Raw genomic sequence first — 11,962 nt, 5'->3', positions numbered from 1 at the left:
ACAGTATTAGAACACTTGTGACTAAAGGTGCTCAAAACTACTTCAAACACATACCCATGGGTCCTACAGTATCAAAGTTTGTGCCATTCTCCAAAATAAACAATTCAAAGGCAGTTGTCTAGAAACCAATTCTCTTTGTCCTAGGTGGGTCACTTTTAAACCAACACTCACATTCACCTTCCCCTTTGGGTCTCCCCTCTGCCCACTAGGACATATTGCTTCTTCAACCAATTTGTTAAAACTGCTAAATAGATTTAGATATTTAATGAGAACTGGCTGCAGCTGAAACCTGAGTTGATGTCACACAGGAATGTCCAGCAGACCTATTAGTCTTCAAATGACTCTATGTTCAGAGTCTCAAAGGAGCAACACCATCTTGCTTAATTGTAGAGGGGATTTTTTGTTAGGGATTATTGTCTCTTTTTTGGGGGGTGAAATGTTAATTATTTCCTTTTTTCAGCCCAGGCCAAATCCCCATTTCTCCAAAACCCTGCCTAACCATAAGACAGCTTAAAAAATAGAGTACAAATATTGTTGTATAAAAATAGGTTTAGTTTCAAATACTATATACTATGCACTTTGAGGTGAGTTGCTTTCAGGAATGTGTTTTGTGGTCTGAAACAGCACCAGCAGTTTTTTCATACATCTCTCTATATATTTTTGCAAGACTCTCCTCCAAGATTGCTCTGTGAGGCTTCTCTTTGTACACGGCTGCAGGACCAGGCCAACGTTCACCACTATCCAAGGGAGCAGGAGTGCTCTGCTGCACTGGAGAACTGTCAGAGGAAAGGAGATAAGAAACAATGATCAAACCAAGACATGGAAGAGGAATCAGTGGCACAAAACCACCAGAAATACCAATGTAGAGCTGCTGAGCATGGATTGCCTTCCACAAACCAAATAAAAACTGCACTGCAGCTACTTTTAAGAAATGGGAACCACCCCCACCCCATGTTATTCATTCACACAAATCCTCCCCCCTTATCTGAGTACACTTTGTAATGCCCCCAAACAGAATTAATTTTCAGAGAACCTGCAGTAATTTTGCTGTATTTTTGCAGGCTCTGTGACTAGGCAAGACCAACACAGTAGGATTTTTGTGTCCTTTGAAGGTGAAATTGTAACCACAAGCAGCTATTCCAATATGCAGACAATCTATCAGGGGGATATTAAATTACTGTGGTTGCAGCTGTAAGGTGCTCTATTGGAAGCATCATGGATTAAGTTTTCTACCAACTACATTTTGATGTAGTGGCAATCCAGGGTTCCTTCCCCACCCCATCTTCTGTGTCACTGTTTTAATACTAAACACAAATACAGGCTCATCTTTCAGTTGCTTTGAGAAATTATTCCTGAGATCTGTGAAGTGAAATTTATACTCTGCAAATCATTACAAAACACTGACAAGTCTGAGTAGTTTATATCTCAACATCATGACTATCTGCTTCCTCTTGACACTTTCAAAACAAAGGTTTGTGTCATATAATTAAATGAGCAATTTCCCTGTAATAAAGCATGAAACAAGAAGCTCAAAAATCATCAGAAAAAAATTACAACTGAGATGACATTTTTCACATCTGCTCAGAGATTTAGGCACTTAAGACACTTAAAAATTAGGACTGAGTTATCTTCAGCTTTTGCAAATGTTCCCTGGGAAATGAAACTGGAAATGTGAAGTTTAAGGTGACCATCTTCACTTAGGAAATGGATTACATTTCACAGGGAAGCTTTACAGGTTCTTATATACATGTCATTTATTAATGGTAGTGTCTTCTGCAATCAAACCAGTACTTAAAACTTCATCCTCAAGCTAGAATCAGCCAACATATGACAAAATTGAAAGAAACCTTAGGCCACATCCATGAATACATGTATTCAGCTGCATCAAAACACAAGGTTTTCATCTGAAGAACAGAAAAGGGGAAGAAGAGGAAGATGTAGGATCAGTTTTCTAAATTCACATCTCTAAGCTTCTACTGTCCCATGGAAAAAAACAGAAGGAACAGCTTTTGCTTTTAAACTTCTTACATTCAAATATTAGGGTTATGCCAACCTACACCAAATAAAACAAGACCTCTTGTATGGCTCCAACATTAAAAAGAGAGGAAGGCCACGTTCACACTTTATTCAAAGAGCCTCCATCATTTAAAGTCAGTCAATGGCATGGAGCAAATTTAAACCTGTTTATCATCCTGAGATAATTGTGCCTCACAGTTTGGACACAAAGAAACCAAACTACCAACCAAAATCAATAGAGCAGTTATACAGGCCTGTGTCAAATGCAGACAAGTCAACACCCTTGAGACTCATCAACAACTGCAGTTTCACCTTCTCCTTCCTGCAGTTTGTGGTACCTCACTTCTGATGGAGAACTCTCAGGCCAACAAGCAGGCAAAGCACTTGTAACTATACAACAAACAGCTCTGACACTCTTTTCCTTGGAATCCATTTCCAGCAGCAGCTTTGTGCTTGCCCTTTCTTCTCCTAAAAGCTGAATTTACCTGGAGACGCTCAAACCCCAACACTTTAATTGCAGTAAAGACTCAAAAACCAATGGTGACTTCTACAAGTTCCTTATTCTGGTACTGAAAAAGTCTTGTAAAAAGGCTTCATTTTCCCTTCTCTTTTTGGAGGGGGGTGTGTGTTTTCATGCATTTCCATTAGCCAGCCCCTTGTGCACGAGATACCTGGAAAAAGCTACAGCTAAGGTAAGGAAGATTCCCTCTCCTGTCTCAACTGGAAACCAGCTGACAACCTGAGCTAAGCAATCTGGGAATTACACTCACAAATCATATTAACAGCAGGATTTCTGCACGCAACTCCCTGCTCTGAAATACCTGTCATATGCTTTTGTTCCCTCATACATCTCCTTTAAGAGTCCCAGAAGTTCTTTTCTGAGTGAATCATATACTAAATATTTCACAAAACACAGACCTTTTCCTTACTCCCAGCGGTTTTCAATCATCCATCTACTTTACTGCCAGCATTTGGTCGACAGCACCCTGTCCTTCCATGAACTCTGTCTCTGTCCTTGTATCCTGTTTATGAGCACTGTGGCAAGCACTCAGCAATGTGACTGTCCTCGAGGCCTTTATGTCTCACCCCCAGTGCTGCTGGCCTCTAAACCCAAGGAGCAGTCCTTTCCCAGCCCAAGTGCCACACTTCATATCCCTTCACTTCAGGATTCTGGAGTATTAAGGTTTATTTTCCATTTTCTTCATGGTCTGCAGTTTCAGCGTAAATCTCCAAGTCCCAAAGCTGCCTCAAAACAAAAACTTGCACTTTCTCTCTCGCAAACACATCCTAAACAATTTAATTGCCCCAGCTGTCAGGACAAAGGATAAGGGAGCAGAAAGGCTACACAGAATATAGGAGTGAGCATAGGTACAGGAGACACAACTGCAGCACAACTTCACAACCATATGGAAGTTGGAGTAATCCCTCGCATGGAGGGGATTACAAATCATAAAGATTTTTAAAGAAGACAGCAAATCAGAAATGAACTTTTTGGAGCTTATAAATTTCAAGTAGAAATTTATAAGTTTATAAGAATTTTCAAGTTGTTATGGTACCCACATTGAAATACCCTCCTTTCAGGTGTATACAGCGGTGATTTGGGGTGCCATTGTTACAAAACAGTGTCTGATATTTACCTATCAAAATAAAACCTTTTCTAATGGCAACACCTCTCAAATATAGCACCACAGTTCTAGGACTTCTCCTTTAATATAAAGAAAACCAGAAAAGCCATAGGAGCCCAAAAAAGACTTCCAATACTTAGTATCTTTCCTCCAATAGGTATCCAAAACATTGTATAAAATGCTGTGTGCATACATACAGAACACCCTTATTGGTAACTTCTACTACAGTAATGATCAAAACCAATTTAATTGGTATCTTATAAGTAAATTATCAAATTAAACCCTGGTCATGTATGTGAGGAGCACACAGAGTAATTAATGTACATAAACCAGGTTTTTAAGATCTCAGGTTTCCGAGAAAGCTTCTGAAATACAGCATGCTGAATCACTAAACTATACCACATAAATTTGTTGTATTTTTTGAAAAATGCTTTTCTTTTCCAAATATCTGTTTTGCCAAAAACAAAAACAAAAACAAAAAAAAAAACAACCCAAAAATACCCCCAAAAAAGTACAATCCAAAAACTCAGCCTCAAACCATATAACCATACAACTAAATAAACTTAAACTTATTTTTGCACTCTTATAGTTTTAAGGAAAAAATAACCAAGTGATTATTTTAAAAGTGACATTTGCCCTCTGGTTGACAAATTCCAAAAACATCTGCCCAAAAATCATTTTTATAGCAAAGTCCAGCTCCAAACCCAGTGTTTTATGAAGACTACACTGACACAGCGCCAAAGAACATAAAAGGCACAATTAATTTAACTGTATTTTGCTTTTAGGTGAGAAAGCTTAGTATGACTAACGCCTCCTGAAACCTTTTCCCTGTCCAATACAGGACAAAGCTCAAAATGGGAAGAGAAATTTGTAGCTGAATGTAAAGGGCAATATTGAGTATGACTGTCTTGTCTTGGTCAGAGAAAAACTCCATACCTGCTCCGCAGCTCACTCACAGTTAAGGGCATATTATCTGTAGGTTCTCTTGTCTGAGGCAAATCATCCTAAAAAAACCCAGAAATCAAATTCTCATTACCTTGGTTTCTGATTACAATGATCTAATTTCAAAAATACTTTCTTTCCATTTAGAGGACTATTAAAGTGCTTACATTTCTTGGGGGAGAAAGGGACAAAGTGTAATGAGCCAAATGCCATTTATGAACACTTTTAATTAAGTTCAGTACAATTCAGCTAATAATTTTCAGGTAATAAACTGGAAAGAATTTCTAGACAATGTAGATCTAGAGAACTATGCAGACAGCAAAAGCTTCAATAAACCCCAATAAACACATTGGCAAAATGCTATGAAACCTACTACTTACTGCTTTTGTGTTCCTTGCAGGAAAGGGGAAAAAACACCTAAAACATATTATGTTATCTATTTCATGTGTTTTACAAGGCAGAAGCATTGCACACATCTCAATTCTTCAATTTCATATCCAAGGTTGAGTACATGCTTACTGAACTTTAAAAAAAAAATCTGATACACTTAATGACCCTTCAGCCAGGTATTCTCAGTTGTTAGAATGCAGTTTTACTTTCCAAATGCTATCTAGACATTAATTAACCCAAATTTGCCCTCTTAAGTAAGAAAGAAACAAAACACCCATGTGGAGGGAGCCAGCTGCTCACTTGAGGTGGGATGGTAGAAATTCCAGCACACACAATCATGTTCACTCTACTCTGAAGAGCAAAGACCCTACTTAAGGGGTGATATTAAGTGATGCTTTCAGCACAAGTCAATTGCTGTAAGGATTACTAAACAAAGTCATCTTTCATGCTATAGGAGAAATAATTGGAAAAAAGACTGCAGTAAAAATAATCACACTGGCTGGTAACACAGAACTGGGCGAAAAGACAATAAATATAGTGGTAGATGGCAATAAGATGCAGAGCAAGCTGAACAGCAGCATATGGATGAGGAAAAACCTGAGAGAATTTATTGTGGTGAAATACAAGGTAATAAGTGTGTTTGTAAACAGGAGAGCTCTCTTCCTTCAGCAGTCACAGACTACAAAGCACTGAAGAGGAAATGGGGTACGGTGGTAAATAAAATTCTGCAGCATTTGCCAGAGGCAAATTATGTTCTAGAAAGCAAAAAAAAGATGGAAACATTACAATGCTGTCACAATGTCACAGCAGAAGGGTACAGTGGACACCCCAAGGAATCTGCAGCAGGGCTCCAGTCACACTATTTTGCAGAGCACTATGAAAATGAAATTTTGGAAGACACAGTTGTATGCTCCTGGGAATGGTTATTTAGTATTAGGCTCTTTGGAGTGAAACAGAATAAGAGGTACTTTTTAACCTTTCAAAGTTTGAAGAGGATCTAGATTGGAGCCAGAATGTGCTCAGCACATTGCCAATACCCTTGCTTTACTACTCCCTCACTTTCAAGATGACCAATTTACCTCAGCCATCTGCTGAGCAACACCACAGCCTCGATTTTGGGCCATGTGGGGAAGCACAACTATCTTGGTGTATTTTAAAGCACTCACTGCAAGGATATTTTTTTTCTTTTTTGATTAGGTCAGCTGCTGTTAGCAGAGCTTTCATGAGCCAGCTCCACACAACTATCTGACACCACAAGACTTCTCTGTAGCATTCTTCCCTTCCTTTTGCTCAGTGGAAGAAAACAGAGTGAGAAAAATGGTCCTTTGCCAGCACTGGTTTGGTCAGGTGGGTAATTAAATACCCTAATAGATGTATTTTTTTAGTGCAGAAACACAAGGTTTTCCAAGAGAAGAGGGGACAGTATCATCTCTGCTTATTAATCCCTGTGAGGATTCAGCAAGTGTTTGATTCTGGAAGTGACAAGGTGAACCAAGAGAAAGCCAGCAGAAAATATCGCAATTCAAGAATTCCACCACAATGTCTACAGAGTCTTTTTGACTGTATGGAGAGACCATGTAACCAATCATCCAACTCTCCTTATCATAAAGCCATGGTTTACTGTTCGAGGAAAGCAGTCAAGAACCACTGGAGATGGTTCAGGCTGTGCAAGTGTTCATTACATGTAGGTGTTGGACTATCAGGAAATCCAGTTTGTTATCTAAGTTCATTGAAATATCAGGGAAGCATTTGACATGATTTGTACCTATTCTGAGTGGCTGAAACACAGAAAAATGTCATGGGAATCTTCTATTTGAGGGCAGCAGCTCACAAAATCATAGCATTCATATAATAACTCAGGGAGGTACAGCATGAACTAGATCAAACAGTATGGATGAGACAAGGTTTTCCTGAGTTAAAAGCAAAACCCACAACAACTAAGCTAAAAATGAACACTGAACAGAAATGAGAAAATAATCAGATTAAGTGAGAATGAAGTGAGACAATGAGTTGCCCAACATGACTAAATCTGGGGACATGAATAAGCAAACAAGCAAACAACTAAATGTTTAAATAAGGACTTCAGAGTGAAGACAGATGTTCTTCAATCCATCTTGCAGGACTGGATCAAGACAACAAAGATCACTTCTGCAAAGGGCTTTCTGTAGCCAGTGGTGGCCCCCATCCCAGCCAGCTGCACCTGCCCTTGCTGTGGAGAATGTGAGGGGGGACATCAGGGCTCCTACACTTTTTATCCCACTTCCCACTAATACAAGGAACTGCAGCTGAGGGGAAAGGTGGACAGATGGGGACAGTAGCAACTTAAAATTGCACCAACATTCAAAAGCAGATTTCTGTCAACATTCTATTTTTTAAGAGAGAAACTGAAGCAAAAAAAAAAAAAAGCCTTTCTCCACTTTGGGAGACTTATGTCTCTTCTACCCCATCAATAACATTTCTGAGTTAGAATGCCAGAGCTCCTCATCATCTTATAATCATCATTATCATCATTGTATCATAATCATCTCTCATCCTTACAACCTTTTTATCCTACCTTTCTTTTGCCTCACCTCACACTCAAGATTCTAAATTCTCTGCAGATGAACAATCTTCTTATTCAGCTGGTACAATGCTATGGCATTTTTTTGAGATACTGTGTTTCTCAAAATCACAATAGGAAAAAATTTGTCTGTCTAAAAGCACACCTCAAAATTTCATCAAAGGTAAAATACTCTGTTCCTGGGTGTAATCTCATTAGATAAAGAGCTCTGTTCATTGAATGCCAGGTAATTGAGGGAAAAAAACCTCACATATCTGAAGAATAATATTAGCTCTAGAAACAGCTGGATACATGCAGCTGCTGATGTGCAGCTGCACAACATGTTCAGCCTTGATGTTCTACACATCTGTAACATTTTTTGCTTAAATTGGGAAAAAAAACCCCACACCCCAATATAATAGTTCTCAGTAAGCCATGAGAGGGTTGCCTGTACTACTTCATAAAGGTGAAAGATAAGGAGGCTTCTGAAATCAGTGTGAAACAGTTGAGCTCACACACCAAACCCATATTTCTACAATCAAGGCTGTCCCAAAGGACAACATTATAATGAATCCAAGACTGTTGGCACAATTGTCTTTTTTCAGCCATTTTGGAGAAGAGAAAAGATTGAGTTTGCAGTCAAACTTACAAATATGAGGCGCTGTCTAGCTCTGTGTGTCCTTAAAATATTTTTCACTCTTTTATGGATCTCATCAATATTTGCTGGTGAAGGCCAACCAGTGCCAAATCTGCAAGAGGAAGAGGAAAAACAAAGTGAAGAAATATTTTCTTGTTGAAAAAGTCTGTGATTCAGATTTATTTTTCCTTTTAATTATGAAGCATGCATTACCTCCTTCTGTTTGGAACACACACAATGTTTCCATTTGATTCTTCTCCTCTGGAGTACAAGTAAAGAAAAGCAGTGCATAAACAGTGCATAAACATAAACAGCCACAACAGCAACAGAAGGTGAAAAACATAGAAAATGTTGATGATTTTGTAACTTGAGAAATATTTTTGTAATGTTTGTGCGGTCCCTACAGAATAAAAAAGCTATACTATTCCCAGTGATCAGGTTTCATTTGCCTCTTTAAAGGAAGTATTGCACACATGAAGTTCTTTTCACTGGAATAAATCAAAAGGAAGGTAACCCCAGTGCATGCAAATCGTAAAACACATGGAGTAAAAAACTTGCAATTGCAGTCTTTATTTCACAAGAGAAATTGCATTTTAAGTTTGGTTGGTTTTTTTTTTTTTTAATATTGAAAACTAGGCAGCTGCTTGGTATGGGTAATTTAAACCAAACAGCTACTTTTGGATTTTACCTTGTTATGTTTTGGATTATTTTTTTCCACTTTACTAAAAAGAGCCCTTCTCATCTTTCTCAGAAGCTCATCCTTCTGAGCAAGTTCAGAAGCTGACAGAAATTTCATATCAATAATTATTCTCAGTCTCTTAAGGGAGGCAACAAAGATTTTAAGAATATGATCGTTTACATGCCAACCATGTTATCACATTAAAAATGTTTTTTTTTTTTTTTTAAAGAGACATCAACAGAAGGAAAGAATAATTGGAGGGAAGTTATGAAATGCTTACTTACACAAGCTCATCACACTGGAAAGAAACAGGGCACCAAATGAAGATTGTGCATCTTCATTTCAATGCTGCCTCAGCTCTGAGAGCTTGACTTGGCGCCCAGAAAAGCCCAGCTCCTGATGTGGTATCATGCCAATGTGAGCACGGGTCACTGGTGAGCTGTGAGCTGGCAGGGCAGGCGCTGCAATCTGAGCTGTGAACAGCAGCAGCACGGAGCTGCCATCCCCAGCCTGCAGCAGGAGCACCAGGAACACTGAAGGGCTTTGGTGGCTTCCCAAATTTGATGCAGTGGAGAAACAGCATGACTCTGAACGCTGAGATTCCACAGCTTGCTCTGTGCAGGGACGGGGACTGCCAGCTTTTCTGCCCTCCTCCCTCCCAGTTATCATATTCCCTGCATTATCCAGTCTATCACCCTCAAATCCCCAGTCTGATCGTGCCTGGCTCAGTTCACCTTCACCAAACCTCCAGAAATTTCAATACAGCCAAGGAACTGCTCAGCTCCTTTCAAAAAGAACAAACCAAGTACAGAGAGAAAGCTTCAGTGCAAAACAAGCAGCCTGGCAATGTAAAAATTAATGGAAGCAGGATCCCAAAAGTGGGAAGTGACAGATTATCTTGAAGGTTGCAGGCAGGGCATAGAGTTCTTTGCAATCTTTTGGATCATTCCTTTTATTACCAGAGACAGAGACTGAAATATAACTAGAAAGTGACCAGTTTTCTGGTTTTGAGTAATCTTCTTCTATGTTCTTGTATCTAATCAACTCATTTGGAGTCACTTATTGTTGTTTGTATGTCCAAAATATCTCTCTCTTGGTTCTAAACAGCACCAGTATTTTTAGCTTATTTACGAGTTTCTTTAAATCAATTTCACCTACTTGAAAATGCTTCTATTTTTCTTCAGGAAAGGGTGCCAAGAAATGACACAATACTGAAAGTATATAACATATAATCTATATGGGGATGTATTCCCACGTTTCTAATGATTTTATTGTTATTTATCCTTGGATCACTACAAGCAGCAATTTTCACCAACCTGACTACAGAATTCATATTACTATCCTGAGAATTTTACAATTAATTCCAGACCCAAGAGCATGTATAGCAAATTCATGCTGTACAATTGTTTTGCATACTAGAATCCAGCAATCTGTTGCACTAAAAGATTTCACGTAACTTCTTCTAAAAGAAAGTAAAATGGCTTGAGAATTTTGTTAAGGGAGAAAAGCATTGCCTTTAAAGAAACAGAAGTGTGAGTCCCTTAAGCAGAGAGGAATGTTCATTTCCCTAATGCAGTCATACCCCATTTGATGTACTGCATTACAATGCATGTGCTCTACCACCTGTGTTTTGAAAAAAAACCCCACACTTTCTTTTTTTTAAAAGAAGAGAGGTAAGGGAAAGGGTCTGCAGTGATACTATCATCTTATGGCTTCCCATCAGAATTTACAACATTTACTGATATTAAAGGACCTCTGAAATGCATGTTTAAAAATCTGCATCCTAGACGCAGTAAGAGTGAGTCATTTCCCACTTGACAAATAAAAGATAGAGCCATGAAGTCATGGCATTTTCCCTTATTTATACAGCAGCTGCTGTTCTTCCAGCACTCAGGTGGCTTGCTCTGAGAAGTTGGAATAGATTGCCTTTGGGAAATAAATTTTATGAAATTCGTATGTAAGACTTCAGGTCATTGTTATTAATCGTAAATTTACAAATATCCTTGGAGATAAATGTATTTACTTTTGGGAAAAAAAAAGAAAACCCAGCTTGCTATTGTATTCAGTAAGAAAATACATGGCTATGTCTGCAAGAAGAAGATTTAAGTACTTAATTCGAGAACTATTAAATTCTTTCTAAAAAAAAAAAAAAAAGAAAAAAAAAGAAAAAAATCAAAACCTTAAGTCTGATTAAAAATGGTATCAGCTTCTTTTTAATTAGCTTTTCTAGTATTTTTATTGTCTAATTTTAGCAACAACTATCGGGTCTAATCCACGTTTAAAGAATAATGTTAATATTTGCCAACTGAAATGCAACTAAAATAAAATCATGCCTAAAATGCAAACTAAAATAAAATCATGCCTGAAACACAACAACTATAATGTGAAGTGAAACCTTTTTATGATATTCTAACTCTCGTATTGGAAATACTTTATAAAACAGGCTTTATTGCACAGCTTCTTGGACTATAAATAAAGGGATTCCATTTGCCCAAAATCACCAATAACAACTCTTTAAAATCACCAGCTACTTATTTATGTGATTAAGGTGTCACTATCATATTGCAGTGTTCAAAGGAAAGTCATTTCATTTCAATGACTGTTTGTCCTGATAAACGAAATAAACTCCTACAGCTGTATTCTTTGTCATACTTTCAATTTTCCCTGGGACTTGCAAACATTCTGCAGTTACATCAGTTTAAATTGTTTATTGATTCCGATAGATTGTATAAACACTTTGGAAATATAGCTCAGTGACCTAGAAAAAGCCAGATCAATCAGAGAACTTTTCAAGATTAATTTCAAAGATGTTGTGTTGAGTCCGATCAAGGAAACAGAACCATTTTCCCTTGTAATGTGACTAAAAAGCATTTATTTTCTTTTATGAGATAAGGATTTTTTTAAGGTCATACAGACAACATCTACCTTGATGAAAAAAAAAAGAAGAAGCCAAACAGACAGTGTAGATTTTGTGCTAAAGATTATTTTCATGTGTAATTTTATCCGTTAGGATGAAATACCCCATTAGAAATGCAAACAGGATACATCCACCCATGTACTCTACTCAAACAGCAGCTTGCAAACTTGAGAGCTGTAATAAATAGGAATTTTTAAATGTCAGACAATCCAATCAT

General features: G+C 37.9%; 1 protein-coding gene across 1 annotated transcript in view; it reads right to left on the bottom strand.

Moving 5' to 3' along the window:
* Positions 1–590: 590 nt before the first annotated feature.
* Positions 591–11,962, bottom strand: part of SPATA6 (spermatogenesis associated 6) — a 31,030-nt gene continuing 19,658 nt past the window's right edge. Inside the window, exons 10-12 of the mRNA XM_031058716.1 lie at positions 8,162–8,261; positions 4,578–4,645; positions 591–776 (exon numbers count right to left, since the gene is read on the bottom strand). Of these exons, the coding sequence (XP_030914576.1) occupies positions 596–776; positions 4,578–4,645; positions 8,162–8,261 (349 nt within the window). The 3' untranslated portion in view covers positions 591–595. The remainder of the gene's footprint in view (positions 777–4,577; positions 4,646–8,161; positions 8,262–11,962) is intronic.

The sequence above is a fragment of the Geospiza fortis genome, unplaced genomic scaffold (genome assembly GCF_000277835.1).
Source record: "Geospiza fortis unplaced genomic scaffold, GeoFor_1.0 scaffold333, whole genome shotgun sequence".
NCBI lineage: Eukaryota > Metazoa > Chordata > Aves > Passeriformes > Thraupidae > Geospiza > Geospiza fortis.
The sequence above is the reverse complement of the archived record's forward strand: the minus strand, read 5'-3'. Positions and strand labels throughout refer to the sequence as shown.